The 25402-nt window shown below is 42.1% G+C and overlaps 2 protein-coding genes across 2 annotated transcripts; both read left to right on the forward strand.

Annotated features, from left to right (window-relative positions):
• Window positions 1-208: 208 nt before the first annotated feature.
• IFRD1 (interferon related developmental regulator 1) lies at window positions 209-10628 on the forward strand. Its single transcript, XM_084295850.1, has 12 exons — window positions 209-559; window positions 2333-2437; window positions 3110-3191; window positions 3617-3741; window positions 4032-4189; window positions 5295-5345; window positions 5435-5613; window positions 5709-5817; window positions 7174-7308; window positions 8147-8275; window positions 9248-9343; window positions 9947-10628. The coding sequence occupies exons 1-12, from the start codon at window positions 514-516 to the stop codon at window positions 10034-10036; spliced, it is 1305 nt and encodes a 434-aa protein (XP_084151976.1). The 5' UTR covers window positions 209-513; the 3' UTR covers window positions 10037-10628.
• An 8329-nt stretch (window positions 10629-18957) lies between these two features.
• Window positions 18958-24764, forward strand: LSMEM1 (leucine rich single-pass membrane protein 1; the record flags this gene model as incomplete). The annotated part of the gene is given in 4 exon segments (XM_084285301.1): window positions 18958-19013; window positions 19015-19082; window positions 22186-22326; window positions 24103-24764. Coding segments are annotated over 4 exon segments (471 nt in total). The 3' UTR covers window positions 24309-24764.
• Window positions 24765-25402: the final 638 nt, after the last annotated feature.

Below are 25402 nucleotides of genomic sequence, written 5' to 3' on the forward strand. Positions count from 1 at the left end.
CGGGCAACCCCCTCCTCCCCCCGATTCCCGTCAGCCGAGCCCGCCGCCCCCAGCATGCCCCGCGTCACGGCGCCGCTGACGTCGCCGGCCCCTTCCGCGCGGCCGCGTCACGGGTTTCGCGCGGCCGAGCCGGGCGCCGCCCGCTGATTGGCCGCGGCGGCGGCGCGGCGCCAGGCCCCGCCCCCTCGGCTATAAAAGCGTCGCCGGGCGCCCCCTCGGCGCCTTTCGCCCCGGGTGCCTGAGAGGAGAAAGATGCATCGACTCCGCTCGCGGGCCTCCACGGGGATTTCTGCCTTCGCCGCCCGTCCGTCCTCCGCCTGCCGCCGCCAATCCCCTCCGCTGCCCCGGCCCGGGAAGGCCGCCTCGCAGAGACGTTGGAGTAAAAAGCCCGCCTGCTCCTCCATCGGCTGATCCTCGGCCCTGCCCGGCCAGGGGGGGAGCGCGGACGCCGGCAGCCGGCCGGAGGGAAGGGTAGCGCGCGGGGAGCCCGCCGGGACCAGCGCCGCCGCGGCCATGCCCAAGGCCAAGAAGCGGGGAGGCGCCCACCAGCGCGGCGCCGGTGAGACGGCGGGGCCGGGGCGGGCCGGGAGCGGGGAGCGGGAGCCGCGGGGCCTCCGTGAGGCGCCCGCCGGGCCCGGGCTCCGCGCGCCGGGGCGGGGCCGGCGCTGACAGGAGCCGGCTCCGGGGCCGCCGGGTCGCGGGCAGTGCGCATGCGCCCGGGGGGGTGCGGGCGGGGGGGGGAAACGGGCCTGGAGGCGGCGGCGGGGCCCGGCCCGCGGGGGGGGGGGGGAGGCAGGGGGTGAGGGCTGCCCGCAGTTTGGGGGGAAAATCGGGGGTTTGGGGCTAAAAGGGGGTTGTGGGGAGTGCTCGGTTTGTGTGGAGGCGGGTGTGTGGGAAGGAGAAGGGGTCGTGGTGGCTGCAGGGCGGGGAGGCTTTGTCACGCCTGTCACGGCCCTGACCCAAACCGCGCGGGCAGCTTCCAGCATCCTCCTGCGGCCGCTTTTATGCCCGTCTGCGTTGGCTATTGCCGTGCTGCCCTCTGGGTTTGACACCACTAGGAGTGTGAAGGTGGCTGTGCCAGAGCTCTGAGCTCTACACGTTCTCCACCCCTGCAAGCATGCTCGTGTTTGCCCCCTGTAACCATAGGAAACACCCCGAGTGTGGGCAGTGCAACAGCCAGACGTCTAGGGCCTGTTAAGCATCTAGAGTGTGAATCCAGCCTTACTGGAAAACGCTCACACGTTGATCAGCTCAGGCTTGGTTCTGCCTAAATAAAAAAGCTTTGCTGGAGTCTTGGTCGTCAGGAAGTCTGCCTGAGACAGGCGAGCATTGTGTGCTGGCCTCTGATGTAATTTTTCTGGTACAATTGCCTCCAAATAAAGTGGAAGAGTAAAACTCAGAGTTCTATGGAAGGCATCTGGAAAGGAGGCTGTTGGACAAACAGCGGTAAAATTGTTATTTTTTCATATTCAACTTCAGTAGATACAGCTAGAATAAGGCAATAATAGGCTATATTATATTATAAAGAATAAGGCAATATAGTAGAATAAGGCACTAATAGAGCTTACAGTATTACCAGCTCAAACTTGCCCAATTATTACTGCTCTAAAAATAAGATACAGACATGAGAAGCTCTAGAGATGAGTACGAAAGGCAATAATGATGCTTTCTTAAAAAAGAATGAAGTTACTAAAAAGAGGCCTTCTTAAAGGGGGGAAAAACATCTTACTGCAACTTTGATGTTTTAGCTTCTACTAAAAACGAGCTAAGACTACAACTCCTTCAGCTTGCTTGGAAAATAAATCTTAACAGCTGGAGCAGTTGATCAGAGCGTAGGCCTGCGTGTTGCTGATAGTGCACATACTGCACTTAATCCAGTAAATCCCACGTTGAACTGGGTAATGTATGTTTGCCTACACTTCTAACCTAGACCAGCTTGAAGTCCGGCAAAATTGAAAAGTAAAGACCGTGGCAAGTTTTCAGGTAGCTGTTCCTAACAGTTAATATAAAGCTATTTTTAGGGCACAGTCACAGGAGAGTGCAGTAACGTGACTTGGGTTACAGAATAATCCTAAACCTAGAGTTAGGAATGCTACCAATACTTGGAAAACTAGGTGGGTTCTTCCCCACTGTTCACACGTGATTTTCCAGAGCTGAGCCCAACAAGTCTTCTGGACAGGTGGGAATAAAGGAGGAGGTAGGGGGCAGGACACGTGCTTTGGGTCTGGATCAGAGCGAGTGGGTGTGTTGAGAGGATTAAATTCTACTTTTGGTATCCAGATCTTTCTTCTGTGTTCAAGTTACTGACCAGTTGTGTTCATCTTTCTTTAAGGTGGTCAGCCCAGAAATGTGCAGCCTTTTAGTGATGAAGATGCTTCAATTGAAACTATGAGCCACTGCAGTGGCTTCAGTGATCCTGCTAGCTTCACTGAGGATGGTAAATTCTTCAATTTTTATCTTCCTCCTTTATTATTAGGCTACTTTCTGCGGGAATTACAATCTTTAGAGACAAAAAATCAAGGTTCACCGCAAAAAAAAGTGTTACAGGGGAGGTGGGAGAGTTTGAGATGGAGTGACTTGCACTTAGCGGTTTGGGGTGAGGTTTGTACTGTGGAAGACCACAGTGTCTGTGTAGGCAGCAGCTTGTCTTCTCCACAACCTGGGCTGTTGTTAATGACCTCTTGTTGGGAGGAGAGGACCTGAAGGCCTGCTCCTGCTTCAGGGGGATGAGCCTGGGAGCCTCCCCTGTGAATACGTCCAGTACTGTGTGGAATATTCCCTTGTGCGCCAGGGATAGAAATGGTGAACAGGATGAAAATGTACTGCTGGCTGGATGGGGGCTGGTCTGTCAGTTGTGCAGAGCTTATGTAAGAGCCGATTAAGCCCTGCATTCATTCTTAGAACATGTAATGAGTAGGTACAGAAACAGCACGGGTGTATCAACTGGTCAGCTTTCATAAGAGGCAGTTCAATGTAGTTGTAATACTGAACAATTCTGTTGCTGTTGTCTATGCTGAATGACTTATTGGTACTAAAAATGTTCAGTGTTAGATACTAATGTGTACACTGATAAAATATGTGTCTAAATCAATTATTTCTTATGGACTAGGGCCTGAAGTTGATGAAGAAGCCACTCAAGAAGACTTAGAATACAAATTGAAGGGATTTATTGATCTTACATTGGACAAGAGGTATAGTATGCTTTGAAGAATTGAAGAAATTAATTCATACATTTGGTGGCTTCCTGATAAAATAGGGGAAGTTCTTTGTATGCTTTCTGAAACTGCCTTTATTTCACATTGGAGAGGACTTGCTTTTCTTTTGGATCTGAAAAGCCTACGAAGTGCTTAGATAAGTGAGAATCAGACGTTCCTAAGAGCTTCAAGTAGAGTGACTTTATTTCTAGCCTGTTGTGCTATTGTGAGCTGTGATTCCAGCCTTGTGCTGGAACTTTCCACTCCTTGAGGGAAGGAGATAATTGATAACACTTCATGCTTTATAGTACCGCAGTGGGTTGCTCTCTGTTGGGACCAGACAGATGTAGACTATGGTAAAATCAAAGGCTGAGCTTTAACTGGCATTGATTTCAAGAAGTTTTCATTCTTTCTTTTAACAGTGCCAAAACAAGACAAGCAGCACTTGAAAGTCTGAAAAGTGCATTTTCTTCTAAAATACTATATGAATTTATCATGGAAAGGAGAATGACACTAACTGACAGCATTGAGCGCTGCATAAAGAAAGGTAAAGTGCTTGCTATTAGGAAGCTGTCATGCCAATGACATGCCTTGTTTGTTTGGAAGAAGTGTGTAAGGCTTCTCTAGTACTTCGTAGTATTTAATTTAGTTCTGTTTACAAAATTCCTTTTCTGAATTTGGATGGCATATTTTAAGTGACCTCAAAAATTAACTGGAATTACCTTCCGTCATTCTGTTTGGTTTCTGAGTTTCCGCTTAAAGGTTTTCAAACTAATGCCTTTAACTGAAGGGAGGAGTAAATGGGGTGATCACTCACCACAGTGTGTTAATGTCTAGGTAAGAGTGAGGAGCAGTGTGCAGCTGCCGGACTGGCATGTCTCCTGTGCGTGCAGATGGGGTCAGGCATTGAAAGTGAAGAGATTTTTAAGACCCTTGGTCCGGTTTTGAAGAAGATCGTCTGTGATGGAACAGCCAGTGTCCAAGCCCGGCAGGCCGTAAGTCTTGGAAGGTTAAATGCTTCTTGCCATTGAGGGGCAGAGGGCAGTTTTAGGCAGTCTCACTATTGTGTCATCCAGAAGTAAAGGTTACTGCACTAGTGTAAACACCTCATGTTGACGTATGCTCAGGGTGATGCATAGCAAATTTCACTGTCTTAGAGGAACTCCACATAAAGCTTGAATGTCGTTCTCCCCTTTAACCTAGGAACTCTGCTGGAGAGCTGTTACAGCTAGTATTTTTGTGCATTTCTTAACTTGCAATATTGCACTCGCCTTAATCACAGTTCTGAGGGCTGAGTGACACAGGACACGTTTTCAGATTGTCAGTTCTTCTTTCAGGCCATGCTGTTACCTTTGTTCTTGGGTGATTTTGTTTAACTCCTTTAGAAAAATGTTTTCCCTCTGATTGTGCCTTCCTATATTTATATTTTGTATTTATAAAATAGTATCCGTCCTCTGGAAGAGGAAATAGTTCAATAGCAGTTGTTTCTACAAACAAAAGCTAGCCCTGGCATTTAGTATGATCTTTGAGTATAGTTTTGGATACCGTGTGGTTTTGTAGAGCAAATGTCACTTTGGAAAGAAAATCCTGTTTCTTGTAAGGAGAAGTGGAACAGAATTGGGGTAATAGGGAAGAGACTTGTGGGACCTTGCAATAAAAGTTGGGTAGTTCCAAGAAAGGCTGTTGAAGTCAGTGTTCTCACGCCATATAACTAATAGTGGGCAGAGGGAAAAATTTCCTACAGCTGTAAATAAATGCCATATGTCCATTACTATTTTTAATCTGTATAATTTTACTAGTGGACTCTGTGGGGATTTAAAATAAATGGACAAAGGGAGTGCTATGTGTAGGACTTGTAAGATGCTGAACAGAACATGAAAAGTGAATGCTTGAGAGTGGCATATGTTGTAAAACCATCCTGAGAGAAAACAGGAAGTGAGATCTAACTATTGTGAAGGAGCTTGGTTAAGCAATCTTGAAGACTAAGACTTTAATCTCAAGTCTTCATTACTCCAGCTGCCACATTTCAAATGCCATATTTAGACTCTGTCAATTGTAACATTAACATCAAATGCTGACAGTTCTTTTTCTTTTGTCTAGTGTGCAACCTGCTTAGGGATTTGCTGTTTCATTGTCACTGATGACATTACGGTGAGGATCAGTAATATTTCCTTTCTTTCAATTGATATGAAAATGTGCAAGTCTTCAGCAACTTCCGTAACCTTCTTACCTCTGTTCAGGAGCTGTACTCCACTATGGAATGCCTGGAAAACATCTTCATAAAAGCTTATCCACGAGATAGAGACACTAATGGTGTGTCAAGTACTCCCAATACTGTTCTTCACATCAGTGCACTCTTAGCATGGACACTGTTGTTGACCATTTGTCCAATGAATGAAGTGAAGAAGAAAATTGAAATGTGGGTATCATTCTGGAAAACAGAACGTGTGACATTGCTTCATTTCTCACAGAAATGAACAGTAATTAACAACATGTTCTTGAAATATTCGTTAGGCACTTGCATAAACTTCCAAGTATGCTATCTTGTGATGATGTCAACATGAGGATAGCAGCTGGAGAAACACTAGCTCTTCTGTTTGAACTGGCACGCGAAACAGATGCTGTAAGTATCAGTCAGCAGTTTTATTGCGTTGGGGTGATGATGACAAAGTGTTAACCCATGTTACAGAGTATCCCTGATCTCAGCAAGTGGCATCCAGTTCACTGGGGATGGTCTCGGTAGTGAGACAGCCTCAGTTTAATGGGGTACAGCAAGATTTTCAAGCGTTAGCTATCATTTTTACACTGATTCCAGTGCTGCAAAGTAGGACCTGTATAAAGCAAACATAAACACACCACATCAAACAGTAGTTAAGAGTAACTAGAAATGCAGTGTGCAAGCTTTAGCATGTAAGTACAACATCTGCTTTTTAAAAAGCGAAACTATCCCTAAAAATAGATTTTTCCAAGATAAAACGCTGTTACTGTAGTGGGAACATTCATTAGATGCTTACTGTTCTGCAGGCAAGTTCTATCGATTCCTAACCTGCACAATTCTGTTCTCATATAAAAATCTATCCTTAAGCAATAACCATGTTTATTTCTAGTATTCTTTCCCAGTATCCTCGGGAAGAACTAGTGTTGTATAACAGTTAAGCAGCACTTGTGACTATTCTAGTCAGCTGGAAATTAAGAGGAGATGTGTTGAAACAATTTGCATGAACCTTGTGCAGATGCCAGTCTTACTGTTAGAGATTTCTTAGAGTTTGCATTTGAGTTGCATTGGATACAAGCTACTCTGTATTACCTCATGCACAGCTGAACTTGTCTTTATGTTCTTCAATACGCCTTATTAATTTCTGAATTGGTTTTCTGACAGCATGGAAGAAAATTGTTTCCACTCACACAAAGCACAGTTTGTCATAGCTGCCTGAGTGAGTCCTAGCTTGATGAAGGCTGCTGTGCTTTGCCAGAACACTGTCCAAAGGACAACTAGTTGACTCGAGGATACAAAACACTGGCATGGCAAAATTTGAAACAATATACAGAGGCTTGGGTGTAATTTCAAACAGGAGGGGTTTGAGTCCTAACTGGAAGCCAGTATTGAAAGAAAAGGAGACCAGAACTTGATCATGTACTTGGTCAAACTTACTTCCAATAACTGTAAATTCAGTAATAAGTCTGTATTGACATAAAACCTATTCCTTTCCATTAAGGAAAGGCTCCATTAACTGCTACCAATAACTTGCTTTGGATACTTAAAAAAAACACTTCAGATTAAAGATGCTTACCGTGTTAGCCCCGACTACTAGCATGGAGCTGATAGTGTCCCACTTTTATTTAAAGAGTCAGGGACATCACTAAGTTAACTTGTAGAGACTTCCATGCCCAGAATTTGGAGAGGTCAGTCTCTTGCAGGGACAAATATTGAGGTCAGAAACTGAAAGTGTTTTTTCTTTTGTGACTTTTTTTGGATTAGGATTTCTTTTATGAAGACATGGAACTTCTAACAGAGAAACTAAGAGCTCTAGCTACCGATGGGAATAAGCACCGAGCCAAAGTAGATAAAAGAAAGCAGCGATCTGTCTTCAGAGATGTTCTGCGAGCTGTGGAGGTGATCTCTTCGGCTTTTATGAATGTATTGATTGTAAACCATGTAGCGTACAACTCAGTGAAAGTTACTGTTTCAGTGAAGAAGACAAAAGTTGTCTTAAATGAGACTTCAGATGATTCTGATAATTTTTAAGTACAATTTATCAAAATTGTAATTTGTAAATTTAAATGCAACTTATTTTTTTAGGAGCTTAGCAAAGTCAAACTCTTTCCTCTGCATTTGACTTTAGTGTCAAAGAGTTGTTTTCTATTGAAAACAAGCTGAACATCATATTGTAATTACTGAATATTTATTTTATGCCCTGAGCAGTTTTTTTCATGCAAAACTTGTAGTACATCCAGATTAACATCCCAAATAGCTTGAAAAGGTTTATTTCAATATATTCTTTTAATTTTTTTATTGAATTGATGTGTATAACAAATCAGCTTAGTATTGAGATGTTTGTAAATGGCATCTCTGTCAGGGGCTGAAGAAGTGTTTGCATATGGGTGGGAGGGAGTAAGTGTCTTAATTCTTGCACATCACAGATGCTAAGGAGAAGGCTTCGGAGTGATTTGAATTCACCTTTGAGATGACCTGCAAAGGATTCTGAGTCACTTATTAGCACTTGTTATGTTCCATCGTCACAAGCGTAGCTTTCTTCATAGTACTGCAGTTGAAGGGTGGGGTGTAAATGATGCTCAAACTGACTGGAAGGTGACTCAATCTCAGAACTGCTTTTTTTTTTCCTGGAGATGAGTCCAATTCCTGATGTCACTTTCAAGAAAAGAGTCAGGTACATATACTTGAACACCTGACTTGAAAAATCATAAATGTTCTTTCCTTTAATTTTGTACAGGAGCGTGACTTTCCTACAGAGACAGTAAAATTTGGACCTGAGCGCATGTATATTGACTGCTGGGTTAAAAAACAAACTTACGATACCTTCAAGGAGATCCTGGGGTCAGGGATGCAATATCATCTGCAGGTGAGCTGCTATTTGGTCCATGCTCAGACTGTTAACTAGAGGCTTCTTGGTGGCAACTGAAAATGAGGTACAAAATCATGTGTAGGACATGATGAAATTGGTTTTTGTGTTAAGTTTTAGAAGACAACAGTTACATAAATGAAAACTTTGTTTTAAAACACTTAAATGTTTACTTGAATTTGGCAAAGTAAAGGCCATGCCTCCTTGATACAAGATCTAATACCTTGAGTTAAAAATAGAGAGGGAGAAGAACTACAGCGAGCTAGAACTGTCTGGATGAGTTGGGTTAGCAGTTCAAAGGCTTCTTTGAAAAGTATGAGACTCAAGCTGAATATTTAAATAGCTTCAGGGTGTTCCTCCTCGCCTCCTCCTGAATCCCCTTGCAGTAGAGTGGTGCAGTCATCTGGCTGCTGTAAAACTGCCCACTTCCACCATCTCTGTCCTTATCTGTTAGAGACTGCGTGTTCCCTACTCTTCCCACTTCCAATATGCATTGGAACAGAACTACAGCGTAGGGGGTGTGTGTTCCCAAATGTGATAATTACGGGGTTAAAGTCTTTGGTCCAATGTGAATTGCATTTCTAAATGATTGGGGCAGGAGCTGGCATGTAACACTTTTTTTTTTTTTTTTCAAATATTTTTACAGCCAGATAGAACAAATTAGTGTTGTGAAACCGTATGGATCTGTGTCCAGCTGCCTAGTCTTGTGCAAAGGACGTAGCAGGACAGTGTGTAACTTGCTGGGACAAACAAACAAAATCACTGGGGGGTGGCTTTGTGTTTGCTTGATAGGGCCATTTCAGTTCTTGGCCTTATCCTGGTATAAGGAGGAGCTGTTCCCTGGATCAGTTGCAGAAGTTAAGAGTTGTGTTGAGTTACTCTTGTTTCTTAGTGGAATACTGGTATTTTACTCAGTCGTCTGTGACTTTTCATCAGAAGGGAAACTTACTGTTTGATATGTCTCTTGTTTAGTCAAATGATTTTCTTCGGAATGTGTTTGAGCTTGGTCCACCAGTAATGCTCGATGCTGCAGCTCTTAAAACAATGAAGATCTCCCGTTTTGAAAGGGTAGGTTATTGAACCTCAGTATATTTTCTGTACTTAACACACTAATAGTATTCAAACTGTGGGCTTCAGAAGATAATCATCTTTAAATTAAACCAAGCTTCATTGTTTTGAATGAAAATAAATCTTCGCATGTCTTTGACCTCCTTATTTTGGCTTTTCCATTGGGGCACCTGTCTCCTTCAGTCTTCCAGAGAGGTCTGAAGGTTGATTTGGTTGCCAGTTGGTGTCAGATTTATGCTCCATACATGTGATGCTTGAGTTCATATGACAGACAGCCCTAGATTTTGGGGTTGGAGATGTTCAGGAAATCTTATACTAATATACTTAATCTATTCTGTGCCTGTATGATGCTCAAGAGTGACTAAAATTTATGGAAATGCTTCTAGTCCTTACACTCCAAACTTCCTTTAAGCATACACATAGTAAAAGTCAGCCTTTGGTACAAAGATTATATTGCATGTTTCAGAAGGCCAGCCAACCAATTCATTAAAGTAAAAAATACTTTCAATGTTTCTTTGCATTAAAAAAAAAAAAAAATCTGTAAGGGGCATCAAACTTCTGAATGTCTGTTATTAATTTCTCTTTTTTTTTTTAATCTTGTAGCACTTATACAATTCTGCTGCATTCAAGGCTCGGACAAAAGCTAGAAGCAAATGTCGTGATAAAAGAGCAGATGTGGGGGAATTTTTTTAGATCTCTGTGGGGTTCAATTTTAACTATTTCATAATTGATTTGTAACCTTTAATTGACTTTTTTATTTCTGTACTCAGCTTGCACTTGTGCGCAGGGATATTGTATAAAATCTGTAAATACAATGCATGTTGCTTAGTTGCATATACACTGTACATAGATTGCTGTAAGATTGGGTGCTGGGGAACATTGTAACACTTGCAGCTTGCTCCAACCCTGGATATATTGTAACTCAACTGTTCAATGCTGTGCATAAATGTAGTCAACTGCCATGTGTCAGATTGGATTCCTTACTTGATAGTAAGGTAAATTAAATGAGTTCATTGACCAAATGTTTTGTTAGGAATGTGCTAATAGGGAAGGATGAACCTGTTCATGTGACGTTATTTTAGTATCTTTTTGAACTCTGAGTCACCGATAGACAAAGAAGATGGACAAAAATTTCTTTATAGTATGAATTTATGAAGAAGAGGACAAGCTAAATTACCTTCATGTACAACGAAGTAGTAAATGACATACTTGCCTCAGTGTAAAATAAATATCCATGTTTTGAGATTGGATGTTTAATTTTTGGAATAAAGATCTTTCTCACTGCTTCCTTTGTCTTAGTGACTATTCATCTGGGAAGTTAGAATGCTAGCACAACCTGGGTTTTGAAGGAGAGGAGTCCTTCATGTGGAACTACAGTTACCTGCCTGTTCTGATATGATTGATTTGTAAGATTCCTTGGCAGATCAGAGTCATCTAGGCTGGAATAGACTTTAAGATCACTGAGTCCAACCTCTGACCTAACACTAACCAGTCCTTCATTAAACCATATCACTGAGCTCTACATCTAAATGTGTTTTAAAGACCTCCAGGGATGGTGACTCCACCACTTCCCTGGGCAGCCTGTTCCAATGCCTCATGACTAGTAAAGAAGTTCTTCCTAATATCCAACCTAAAACTCCCCTGGTGCAACTTAAGCCTATTCCCCATCATCCTGTCACCAGGCACGTGGGAGAACAGACCAACCCCCACCTCTCTACAGCCTCCTTTAAGGTACTTCGAGAGAGTGATAAGGTCGTTCCTGAGCCTCCTCTTCTCCAGGCTGAACAAGCCCAGCTCCCTCAGCTGCTCCTCATAGGACTTGTTCTCCAGACCCCTCACCAGTTTCGTTGCCCTTCTCTGGACTTGCTTGAGCACCTCCATGTCCTGTAGTGAGGGCACAAAACTGAACACAGTACTTGAGGTGCGGCTTCACCAGAGCTGAGTACAGGGGGATGATCACTTCCCTAGCCCTGCTGGCCACGCTGCTTCTTATGCAAGCCAGGATGCTGCTGGCCTTCTTGGCCACCTGAGCACACTGCTGGCTCATATTCAGCTGACTATTGACCAATAATCCCAGGTCCTTCTCTGCCAGGCAGCTTTCTAACCACTCAACCATCTTCAAACTTCCAGATCTAGAGGAACACTTTGGCTGCAGCCTAAAAGCCATGCCTACAGAAGCTCCCCCAAGCCAGCCAATCTTCTTCCCATGACCTGCCAGAAAACAGCTGTCCTGGTTTCAGCTGGAATAGAGTTAATTTTCCTCCTAGGAGCTGGTGGGGTGCTATATTGTGGATTATGATGAAAAGTGTTGATACCACGCTGATGTTTTAATTGTTGCAGAGCAGTGCTTACACCAAGCCAAGGACTTTTCAGCTTCTCGCTCCATCCTGCCAACGGGCAGGCTGGGGGTGCAGCAGGAGCTGGGAGGGGACAGACCCAGGACAGCTGACCCAAACTGGCCAAAGGGGTATTCCATACCATCTGGTGTCATGCTAAACAATATATAGGGGTGGCTAGCTGGGATGGGAGGGGGCCATCTGCTCGGGGATAGGCTGGGTGTGTTGGTCAGTGGGTGGTGAGCAATTGTATTGTGCATCACTTATTCCGTACACATTAGTAGTACCAGTACTATTATCGTTATTATTATTATTTTGTTTTCCTGTCTTAATAAACTGTCTCTGTCTCGACCCACAGGTCTCATTTTCCTATTTCTCTCCCCCATCCCAGAGAGGGAGGGGGGAGGTTGAGCGAACAGCTGTGTGGTGCTTAGCTGCCGGCCAGGGGAAACCACAAGAACAGCAATGTAGTCATGTAACCAAATTAAAGCCATAACTTTCAGCCTGGTCCTTGACCTGAATAGGGAGTGAGGATCCGGATCCTGGCATTTATACGTGACAGTTTATATGCAGCCAAAGTAGATACTGTAGTCAGAGGTCATGGCGCTAGATTTTGAAAAGTCCTGCATAAAGAAGAGATCTCAGAAAAGCAAATTTAAATAACAGTAATGTCAAGAAAAGTAATTCTGAGTGCTATATTCTTTATCTGTCATGACTAGACAGATTAAAATCTATGACAGCAATTTTGCCTTTAAGGTCATTTTCTTTTTTCTTTTATTTATTTCTTTAATTTATGTTTATTTATCTTATTTTAACAGGCTCTAATTTTCCTCACAGAATGACTAACAGAAATATGACCCTTACGCACCTTTTGTAATTAATTCATTAGGTCAACTCTAACCACTAAGCCCCTTGTCAGGTTATTTCTCTTAGTGATAAGGAGCAATTGACCTTAAAACATTGAAGCCAGGTAGATGATCCTATTCCACAAGGTCTCTTGGCTCCACCCTTGTGAATTGAAATCTGCCAGGTGGGGATCATTTGACCTTTGCTGTATAGGAAGCCTGAGGACTGATGGGAGGAATTGCTGTCCTGGGGGAGTTTGAGACTCAGGATACTTAGGGTGCTATTCTACTGTCATGGTGAAATGGACATAGTGTTCCCCAGTATACTGCTTTTCCTTCATGTTTTCTGCCCTCTCTGTGAAATAGTTTTAGAGGCTCTGTGAGCTAGTTATGTTGGTGGTGCTACTTCCCCATGAAGTAGTTTGGCAGTGACTCAAGTTCAGAGGCTGGCAGGTAAGTGTTCCTGGGTTCTACAGTTGTTTCATGTTGGGGAGTTTGAGTACTTCCTTACCTTGTCTGCTTTTAGTGAAGCTACTTACATGGATTCTAAGCTTACTTCCCAGCCCTAAAACTTAATTATTAAAAAAAAAAAAAAAAAAGAAAAAGTTAGAAAGCCAACCTCAGAAGCTCAAGTGCATGCAGGTAAGGCTGACTTTGAAGAAGGTTTTTAAGTATTTGTGAAGATTGAACAACAGGCTGTATGTACAAGGTGCTTTACTGTGAATTCAGACCTTGCTTTGTGGTAAGAAGAAACAGTTTTGGGTAGATACTGGTGGCGTTATCACTATTTTTGTGAAGTGTTAATTGTGAGAACGTGCTGTTTGTAAAAGGAATGCTGTTTTCACAATACGCAAGTCAAAAGCCTTTAAACTACTAGAAATTACAGTTTCAGGGAGATAATTTGAAAGAAAGAAATCATTCTTGGCCATCTCCCCTTGACGCCTCCATAAACGGGCACCCTGAGGAAAAAGCGTGAATGGTTAATAATTTCAGAGGTAGGGTCAGGGGAAGATATGTCTTCAGTCCCGATCCCCAGCATCCAGAACAAGCTGCTCCAATACCTTTCCAGGGACAGAGGTGAGACTGACTGGCCTGTAGTTTCCCGGATCCTCCTTCCTGCCGTTCTTGAAGACCGGAGTGACATTGGCTATCCTCCAGTTTTCAGGCACCTCACCTGTTCTCCAGGACCTTTCAAAGATGATAGAGAGCAGTTTGGCGATCACATCTGCCAGCTCCCTTAGCACACGCAGATGTATCCCATCGGGACCCATGGATTTGTGTGCCTAATTTAAACCTAGTTTAAAGCCCTGGTAATCAGCCCAGAGAGCTTGCTCCCCAACACACTTGTGCCCCACTTGCTCAGTTGGTGTCTGTCCGTAGCCCACATACCCGGCCTCTCAAAGGATGGCCCAATATCAAAATACCCAAATCCCTGGTCCAGACACCACCCCCTCAGCCAGTCATTGACCTGTCCTGTTCTGTTCCTTCTATCTGCATCCCAGTCACCCAGCAGGAGGACAGAGAAGAACACTACCTGCACCCCCAATCCCCTCAACATCCTCCCCAGGGATGCAAAGTCTGTTTTAATATTTTTCATTTTTCTAATAGCGGCTTCCTGGGATCCAACATGAATGATTACAAGAGGATAGCGGTCCTCCAGTTTAATGAGTCGTGGCAGAGCCTTCCTAATGTCTCTGACACACGGCCCAGGAAGACAACACACTTCTCTGGCTAGGTTATTTGGGCGGCAGATAGGAGCCTCAGTGCCCCTCAGCAAGGAGTCCCCAATCACCAGGACTCTCCACTCTTTTTTTGTCGCACTGGTTACAATGCAGTGCTCCATCCGGCCCTGATCCTTATGTTCTACACCTCCCTCAATCTTGACTCTCTTCTCGGGGTTGCTTCCCAGGTTTGGACTATTGTCCAGACCCTCAGCCTCTTCCGCAACCTCCCTGAGAGCCTCAAATCTGTTTCCCAGGGACACTGTGGGGGTAGGTGGCACCGTGGGTGTTGGGGGCAGACGTCTCTTTCTGCTCTGAGCCGAGACAAGGGTCCAGCCCCTTGTCTCTTGTGGACAGTCTGGCCCTCTGTTCCGTATGTGTTCAATGGGGGCAGCCTCTACCCCTTGTCAGGACATAGGAGAGGGCTGCCGAGCAACAGCAGGGGCAGGGAGACCCCTCCTATCTGTCACCCTCAGAGTCTCCCTCAGGCTGCTGATTTCTCGCTGCAGCCCAGCCACCTGCTCGAGGCATCCCTGAAGCAGGGCACACCTGCACCCGTGACAGCGCTCTCCTCCCTCATGGCCCAGATGGGCCTCCAGATGCCGACGTTCCCTGTGGTCACCTGTCTGGACTGCCACCCTCAGGGGATCCACATGGGTGCCCACGATTCTATGGAGCTGTCAACCAGTTCTTTAGCTTTCTAGATGCTGAAATCGTCCCTGGCTTAAAAAGAACTAGTTTCTTGCCTGTCCCTATGAATCATTGCAGAGGGCTAAAATCTGAGTTTGTTTTCTGTTACCTGAACAGGCAGAGAGACTCGGTTTCCCTCAGTTTCCCTTCTTACAGGACTGAGATGTGCCAATAAAAATGGCTTGCTGTGGTGGGACAGTGAGGGTCTGTGTGAAAACAGAACTTACACAGAGAACTTCCATAGCTGCCACTTCTGAAGGAGCAGATCTTTAAATATATGAGTCAGAAGCCCCTGATCTCTGGACTAGATGCAGCAGACCCTGCCCCCTTTGAGCTGTCTGTTCCCTCTGGATGCTGGGTGGTCACCTCTGGTGTGCTCTGGTAGCACAAAGCAGCTCTGTGGTAGCTTCCCGTGCTCCATGGGATTTGCAGAATTGCTTTCTGCAGCACCTCTCGGCCAAAGGCCAGGCACGTGGTTCCCCTTTCCCCCAGTATGCTGGAGGTGCCAGCCACAGAGACTAGGATGGCTTCCAAGGCTGTCAGAGGGAAGGAGGTGAGAGGGGGTCGTTTTGCTGCCCGACTGAGATCTGGTTATCTTTATAGACCTTTGCGAGCTTAGAAGAGGGGAGGTCTGGGTCTTGCAATTATAGTGGTGCTGGGAATCCTTCAGGGACAGAAGTGAGATTTGCTTTGCGTTACTGCCCCAACTTCTAAAGCTGGGCAGCTTCAAAGGTTCTCAGCGTGGGGTAGGAAAGTCTGTTGGTAAATGTCACCTCGTGTTACCTGAAAGAAAAATATATCCACTGTCAGTTCAAGGCAGTTCGACATTTAAGAAGTCAGAAAGGACTGACTGTTTTCACGTGTGGTCCCTGTTAGCATTAACTGCCTGTCATCTGTGTGCTGTAACTCTGTGTTCTGTGACATTAGCAATTAAAAAAATAAAGAACTATCTGTGAAGGAACAGTTACCACAAACAGCTCAGGACTTATTTCCTGGATGCTGTACAAATTAGTCCATGCCTTAATGCAGTCTCACTTGAAATTACAAGGTGTGTGGGAGGAGGAAAACACTCTGGTTTTCTAGTCTATGCCTTTAAAGTCCTCATAACTGCAATACTATAGAAATGACTCTGCTGCATAGCAAACTGGTTGCTCATAACTACAGCACTGTAGCTATGACTCTGCTGCATAGCAAACTAGCTTTAAAAAGACATCATAAACTAAGGGGTTTGTGAAATATTGACCACCAGTAACAAATCTTCCAATTTCCTCTTACGGGATATTATAATAATTCCAACAGAGTAATAAAGACTGAGCCGTGTGTGTGCCGAAATCTTTTTAAACAGGTCAATATTGTGGAGTCAGTATACTTGGCCGAGATAGATGCTAAATATAGACTGAAAGGGCCAGCCTGTTTCACAGCTGCCTTCGTGGGTCCTGCAGGAGTGGACGGGCTCCGATGGGTCTAAAAGCAGAGGGGAACAGCAGCACGAGTTTTGTTCTGGTGATTGGCACTGGCTGATTTCTTCCACACTGGCGTATTACCTGAACGTGGCTATGTTGTAAGTAATGTTTCGTTCTCCTGTTTGTTAATTCCTTTTAGATTTATTTATTTATTTATTTATTTTTTTTTTTCTGGTAAGAAGTTCAGCATCGTCACACGAAGTTCTAATTTTATAAGAGTGTAAGGAAGAATTTATAAGTCAAATGGGGAAAAAAGTCTTTAAACAAGGTTAAAGTCCAAGAAAGAGTGATTCAAAAAACCACTACCACCACCAAAAACAAAATAATGTTCAGATTAGTTTGTTGGACAACCAATCAGTGCTTTTGGCCAGCGATGCTGATGTATCCTCTCACCTTTGTTCGTGATGTCAGTGTGAAAAAAATAATTGTAATTCCTCGTTGACTTAATATGGATTTTCTTCACTGCAGTTACATTGCTTAGTGGTTTTAAATAACAATGAAATCAGAAATGTAAAATTCAGTTCGTAGTAATGAATGAAAGATACTCACATTTATTACAGCCCAAGCTGTTCAGAAGAGTCTTCCCTGAAGTTGCAGGGAGGTACTAACCAGAATACCCGAGAGAAACAACTGCTCTTCGGAAGCTAAAAATAACCCAGGCATCTGTGCACGAGGGGGTAGCTTTTATCACGCTGTGGCAGCGCAGGGCTCTGTAATGCCTGTGGTTATGGATGTGCCTGTGGGGAGATAGCGGAGGGAACACGGGGGCACTGCAGCTAGCCAGCACTGTGATCTCGCACCCTGTGAGATTTGTGACATTCCAGGGAATGCAAGGAGGTGCAGCTCTGTCCTGAAATGACTGCCGCACACCTGAAAACCAGGCACTGCCTCAGGGTCACCGCTGCTACGATCGATTTTCTACCTTGTTTTTGTATTTTTCAGGAATAATTTTGAACAGAGAAACACTAAGCTGTAATCTTCTCTTAAATATAACACTATACATGTAGGTCTGTCAATCTCCACTATGAAAACTAGTCCCATTATCAGGAGTAAAATAAGCTCTTAGCCTTCTGTCTTACTAAGACTCAGTGAATATTTACTTGGCTGTGTGCTCAGATACAGCAATCTCCTCCATCTGGTTTGATAAGGAAAGAATGGGTGCTTTCTGTAAACATGTATGCCTGTATTCCTCAAAATTGCAATTTTTATTTAGTTTTTTACTGAAGTGCTGAGTTAGGAATCCAATCACACTGCATTCGCTACCTACTGAGGTAGAGAGGGAAGGAGAGACATGTCAAGAGGGCAACTCCACCTATCTGGGATTCAGAAATCACCCTCAGATGCTTATCTTCCACCAACAGGAGGCTTGCATCCCATAAAGTGCTGAGTTCTGTTTGGCAGGTAAAATTGAACTTGAGAGATTTAATAAAATACCAAATGTGCTAGGTGCATCCCACTTCAAGTCTAAACTAACCTCTGTGAGCTCTGCCTTTACATTTGCTGGCAAGGAAAAGGCACCCTTAGACTGCAATTCTAAGGTCTGAGAAGACCTATGTAAGTGTAAAAGGAATATTTCCTGGAGGTACATATTTTTCTTCAGTAACTATCAAGGGAGTTTTCAGTGCCTAGTGTAGTCTAAGATGCCTGGTTAGAACAACTGCATCTCCCTGTGGTTAGAACTGTAGAGTGCTTCAACACATAGAGGACACTGCTTAGGTATCGCTTATTCTCTCTCTATAATCTTCATAATTGTATTTATTTATGCAATCATTCATTCAGTTCATGCACACAGACTTTGCAGAGAAGCTGGTTGGGCCCTACCTAATACTTTTCTTAAGGGAAGGAGTAATAGCCTGAAGAAAAGTCTTTACCATCAGGCTTTAATTTATCCATAACTAGCATCTATATGAAGCAGAACTACACTAGAAGATTATTTTTTGCCCCATTATTCACAAATAACTTCACAGTGACATTTCAAGGTGCATAAGCAGACTCATATTCCCACTCCTTGTCTCCTATGTCCATGCCGGCTTTCTGGCCATGTCTTGTTCTGAATTGTTTGATGGTAAGTGCACAGGACCCGAGTGACATCCTTCCTGCTGCTGTTAGTGAAGGTTTAGCCTTCACTGTGGTCAGGATATTGCTCTTCATCTTACCAAGTACTCCCCAAACTAAAAGGGTTATTCAGACAACTCAATAACTAATGTTCACATCACTGCTAGTGAAATATTCTCCTTCTACACGTGTATTATATGCATATGTATACACATGTATAATTATTTACGTATATTTGTATACATATGCACATCTATATGTGCATTTACATGTGCACAAATACAACACAGAATGAAATTTTATACTCATTAAAGATGTCCAAGAATAAACAACAAATGCTACATACTGTGTTACCCTTCCCTTCAAGCGTACTGGTCCTTCAAATCCCTTTATTTTAGGGGTTACTAAAGCTGCTCAGAACTTTTGCAGCTCAGGACAGCTACTTAATAGTTATTTCACTTACCCATTTCTTTAACTTAGCTTTTTATTATTATTTTAGACACAATGGAGAGGCCTTCTTTGGAAATTAACCTCCCCAATACTGATGAAGAAGGAAAACTTTGTCGTTGATTCCTTAAATAACCTAAACAAACTAAATGCTTGTCCAGATGAATCCCAACATGCACTAGGTACGTATGACAGATGATGCTCCGTGGTTATTCAGTACCTAGAGTAGGCTGTAAAAAAGAGTTATGTATGGCACTTAAGAGCTCTAACCACATTGTGTTGCACTATCAACAGCCCAACAGGCCAATAAGTGTATGTCAAGCTCTGCACTGAAGAAGCCTGAACTTGTCTTTCACTTCTATTGAGATCCATCAGGCAAGATAATTTCTCCAGTACCGCCCAATATATACCTCTTATATGAGTAACATCATAACTACTCACAAGCACAAATTCTAGCTCACTAAATGTAGCAATAGAAAAAACAGTGAAATTCTGATGATTCTTTTAAGACACATCTGAGGTTTCGAACCTGTGAGACTTTTAAGCATTTTAGTTCATAGAATCTCTTTACTCACAGTGTCAGATGTGGGCTCTCCCACTCTTACTGCTTTCATGTGGCTTCTATCTTTGATTTGCTCATGGCAACAATAATTTTTTTGGCCAGTGATAGCTAAAATATACTATCGTTCTTTGTGATCTAAAAACTTCTTGAAAGCTGGAGTTCTTCAGCAGCATCCCCACATGACAACATTTGAATCTGGTTTTATTTCCTCTACTATAATTGCAAATTTGACTGAAGAAAAGTTATAGAAGGACAATTATGTTTAAATAAGATTCAAAGGGCCACAACTTAATCATCCTTCTAGTTATAGGGCATAAATGCCTTTCCAGAGGACACTGAAACAGTTCTCCTAATGCAAATAACTGGAGTGCTGTCAGCTTCTGGATTTTACACAAAGATATTAGACATAAGCTGCTTGATTTTCATATGTAGATTATCTTGATATTCTTATTTCTACAAGTACAAAATGAGACAATAAATGGGATAAATTGGTTTTGCAGTGTGCAACTCTGCAGTGTGTCTGTCTTGTTTCCTTTTGTAGTTTTTATTAAGTCTGCTGTTTACTTTCCAAGAGTTCTGTGGAATAGTCACATGAATGCTCCTCCCTACATCTCAGCAGTAAAAATGTAACCTATTATGTATTTTATGCATCCATCTGCAAAGTGCTTTGGCTCTTTGGCTTCTAGGATTATTCGTTTTAGCATACACTTCTTTTACATTTTTTAAAGCTTGGAGGCTCTTCAGATATCAGTGAGATTTGTGGAATATTTTTCCACAGTTCTGATAACCACTAAATTCTTGTGAACAAGGTCTACTAGAAGTATAGCTGATGCCCAGTTTAGTTTAAAAATGATGTTTCCAGAGTGTTACAGTACAGACAGTGTTCCTTTTGTTCAGTAGCTTAATATGACCCGGCATAATCAAGCACACTAGCAAACATGTTAAAATGTATTTAAAATGCAAACAACTTTTGATTGTTGTGGTAGCAGCCATGCAATAGTTTCTTTGTGTTTTAGATGACAAAATGGTCCCACTGTTTGCAGCTTGGCAAGAGTCTGTGTTCCCTGATTCCTTACAATGCTGTAGGCTGGCAAGTCCAGTCAGTAAGAAGCACTCATTAAGCAGAGCAAGTATGGACTATTTTTGAGAGCTCTGTTGATAGCTTAGCATACTTGAGAGGCAGTAGTAGCAGGTTGTCTCCCTCCTTATTATGCTAATTAGAAAGCAATATTGGTGCAGGTACTTAGTATATGATACATTTGTTATGAATGATAACATAAATATGTTAAATGAATAAACATAAAGTCCGCCAAAACAAATATTAAGGGTTTCATCTTACCAACAGTCAGGAGCATGTTAAATGCAATAAAGAGAAGCTGAGATATTCCCAGAGATCTCCAGCTAGCTCAGTGAATTGTTCAGTCCCAGGTTTGTTCATTATTAAAGTGCTGCTACGGCACAGGCATCCTTCCCTCAGCTTTATCACTAAAGGCTCAGTTGCGAAGCCCTCAGAGATCTCTACCAGCTAATACCAAAACACGATCTGGAAACGCTTTTCATAGATGCATGTGCTACTCTCCCTTTCAGAATGGCAAGACAGCAATTATAGGAGGAAAAATTACAGCATGTAATTTTACTTTGCGTGTAAGAGGCTGACACTAGAATGAAATTACATTAGCTCCCTGCTCTCCCCAAAATATAAAATTAATGAAACATTAGTCAACAAACAGATCTGTTTCAAGCGTGATTTTCTTTGATATTCACTTGAATTTCCTTATGGTCTTCACTTGACTTCATCCATCATCTTTAGGGCTTATTGCCATCTTTCATTTGATTGCAACTGTTTCTGTGAGAGAAACTATTGACTTTTCCTTTATGCAAGACATTCTTAGGAGCACAGTAAACCGTCTTGCTTTTCAGATTCAAGAAAGCACAGCAACTACTTGTTCTTTTCCCCCTTCTTTCTTCCTGTGCTTGAAGGACAAAACATGTAGTCCATGTGAAACTATTCCAATTTGGGCAATTTGGGAGGATATATACTACATGTTTTGTTGGAATGAAAACAACAAAACCGATAGGGTGTTTTCAGAGATGAAGAATAAAAGTATTTTCAGACTTAAAAAAAAAAAAAAAAAAAAAAAGGCCTACAATCATCCTATCCAACATCAGGAGCAACTGTGGTGCTTAATTTGGAAATTTAGTCATCCCATGGGTACTTATACCATCAAATCAAAGAAGAAGTGAATTTGAAGGATAAATGTGTAGGATGAATCTGTACCTAGTTTTTCAATCTGATTTTTTTCTCTCTTATCTTTTGAAAAGGCTGAGTCCATTCAGGTCTTTAGAGAGCTTTCTGATGAAAACTTCACTGCAGTCTTTGTACACGTAAAACTGAACTGCAGAACTCTGAAATTGTAAAACACCAAACTGTAAAAACAGGTCAACTTCAACAAAAATGTGTATTTCAACAACAGAAACATTTTTGTTGAAAATGTTACAACATTTATAACAGATACATTAGTTTCTGTACATCCAAATTCAAGCTGAGCTCATAAAGTTGTTGTTTTTTTTCCTTTCTCATACAATATCACAGGAAACAAAGTCTATTGTTTCCAAAATTGTGATGCATTCTGGAGCCACAAGCATTTTACCATGTTTATTCTAACCAACCTTAACAAATATTATCACTTTTATCAAACTTTATCAATATTATCTCATTACAGATGAGGAGTATGAGAGCACTGGTGGTGCTGGAGAAAACACGGCAGGGAATAACACAAGAAACCAGTGCTTGTTCTTCATCACCTTCATTCTTACTTTGATCGTCAGTTTGGCACTTGTTTCATTTGTAATATTCTTAATAAGTAAGTAAAACCAACAGTGGTTCTTATAAATATGGGGCCAACTGGAAGAAGAACTTTGCTGAAATGTATCATATTACCCCATAAAATCCTACCATCATATCTGCACGTCCAAAGCCTTTAGCTGGCTATAGGCAGAGCGTCTTGGTCCTGGGTGTGAAAGCACAGGCTATCTCCCTGAGATACAAGGCACAATTTTATTCTTTGTGTAAAGGTTTTGTGAGCTTAAACAGCTGTCAAGAATTTAGCTCAGAAGGGCAAAAGTGTGTTTTTGAAAATGCCGACTGGACATTAAATTAAATTTTAAAGATGAGCATACGGCAATGAGTAAGGTTTCTGTAACTTCCCAGGTGAAGTTCAGCATTGGTGTCATGCCACTGAAACTGGAATTACACTAATAATATAAATGGAGTAGCACTTAAATCAGGCTCCCTGGAGATATTCTCTTTTATTCAGAAAGATCTGAAGGTTGCAGGCTAAGTACTGACTGGAAATTGTTTGTAACTAAGAAAACCACAAAGAAACAAAAAATCAGACATACATCAAAATTGGCATGTAGCATCCAGTCTGCAGACATAATTACTATTCCATTTGGGGTGGACTAGTTTGGCTGTAACTCTGCTAAGCACGTGGCTACGGGTACAGGTGGCCTTTCTTTATGGATCCCTTGCCATCTTGGGGTTTTCTGTGCTAACTATTGGACAGAGTCTGAGGTGCTTTATTTCAATTTACCTGTCAATTTTTGAAAGAATTGGAATCTGTATGAAATCAAGATTTTTTTTCTCTATAGTAGGGAATTTACTAGAGGGAAGCAAAGATCCTCATCCTTGGCTGAATTTGCTCTGAAGTTCTCAAGGGACAGAATATCAGACAAGGAAAGAACACAAAGGAAATCTTCAGTGGCACAACTGTAAAAGCCTAATTCAAATATCTCATATTTGAATTCTAGATACCTTTAATTGGCTGCTGCCAAGTAGAGCCCTGGTATACATAAATGAGTAATGTGCCCCTCTAGTGGAAAAATGGTAAAGTCATAGTGAAAACGCTACTTATAGGGTTTAAAGAAAATTGTTAGGACTCAGGTTGGTAGACACCTGCACTTTTTGGAACTGATTACCAGTAGTGTTTGCGTCAGATTATATTTGTAATCCACAGGCGTAGATGTGTTTTGCACTGGCACCATTAGGACTAAATTTCTGTCTGCTTTAAAACCCATGGGTAATTTTCTTCAGCCTCGGAAAGCCAAAATAAATATAGCTCCAGAAGTATGTGTAATATATACTGCATATTGGTGGTCCAGAGTAAACAGGGCTCTTAATGCCAGTATTTACAAGAATTCTCCTTTAACCTAAATGCTTTAGAAAATCAGGTGATATGGCTGTAGTCTTTGGTATGCTTTAATAGTCATACTTTTAGAAAAAATATAGGTGGACAGTGCCCAGAAATAGCAACTTGGAGCCATTTAAGAAGACATTTTCTTGTGGACACAAATAGAATGGTTACACTGCTGAAGACTGTAAATTTTGTCTGAGCCAGTGTATTTTACTGTATTATACTGCATTGCACTTAATAAAACAGAAAATAAGCAGCTGAAAAATTTAATGAGCAGGTAACTCCACCAGATGCATAATTTTTCTCATTTGATTCTGCCGCTGCTTTCCTGTTAAATATTTTAATCTATAATAATTCCCTACAATCTCACACAAGAATGCAATTGAGGGTAGTGATGCTCTTGACTTATATGTTGCCAATTTAATGTGGTATATTTTCTTTTTCAAGTTCAAACTCGAAACAAGCTGGACCAAATATCAAGCAGACTATTATCTGAAAAGAAGAACATAGAGGAGCTTAAGAAAATGAATGATATGATATTAAAGTATCTAAATCACTCAGGAATGAAGGAAAAGGGGAGACACCTCTTCACAGAGTCTCCTGATCCTCATGATTTCTTCACCCATCCCGAGCTGAAAGTCACTGAGAAATAAATCTACTTCAGAAAGAAATTCAGCATCACTCTGTTCGTGCACTCGGATGTTTCCATACGATATGGAGGCTACTTAAACATTCTGATATGGTCACAGGAACATTGGAAAGGCTATCAGAAAGAGAAATATTGGAAAAGAATATTTGATTCTGTTTCATGTAAATAGAGATTATGAAAACTAAGCTCATATAATTTACAATAAACAGCAGATGGCCAACAATTTTCAGGAGAGTTTCAGATTCTCTGTGCATTGTCAATTGCAGGGTTAGGGGCTTAGTTTTACTTTAAATGTCAAATAAATGTAAGTGAATGATAACATGAAATAGTGACTTTTATTCAAATGATTCCAGAATGACCTTGTTCACTTTGGAACAAGTTCTGTGTGCTTCTGTATTATTTGTATTTAAGGGTAACTGCAGATTTCATAACTTATAAATAAAAACAATTTTGCCACAGAGTTTGATGGTTTGCATTTCTGTACATCTAAATAGATTGACTTACCACTTCTGCTAAAAACAAAAAACAAACTTGTCTGAAAAACAACCCTTTCACATGCCATATTCATCCCAAATTTCTAATGACTGAAAGCTGATGTCATGTAGTCTTACATGGGAAATAGGCTTAGAGAACTCGTTCTGGTAATACCCATCTCATAACAATGCTAGCATGCTCTACTCAGTATTTGTTAGCAATTTCAGGGGGAAGACCAAGTGTTATATAAAGAAATGTGGGGGAAATGCTAGCTGTACTTGTCCTCTTCCCCGTAGTTTCTCTTGGCCACTACTGGAGAAAGTCCACAGGGCCAGATGGAAATCTGGTCTGAGCCCTCCTGTTGAAATGGTGCTGAGGGTACAAGCCGCAGCTGATGCTTCCTCTCTTTGACTTCATGCATTTTGGAGGCTGAGACCCACAAACACAGTTGCATAATGGACTGGTGGGTAGCTTTGTCATTTTAGTATTCAGATCCTGATGGTGGTATGCACATTAAGAAGCCACCTCAATTATCAATAAGTGGTTACTCCCATCACAACAGTGAAAGAAATGGCAGCTGACACTTTGGAGTATGTCCAGCATCTTCTCTTTTACTTCAAGTTC

Source organism: Netta rufina, assembly GCF_964035555.1.
Source record: "Netta rufina genome assembly, chromosome: 1".
Lineage (NCBI taxonomy): Eukaryota > Metazoa > Chordata > Aves > Anseriformes > Anatidae > Netta > Netta rufina.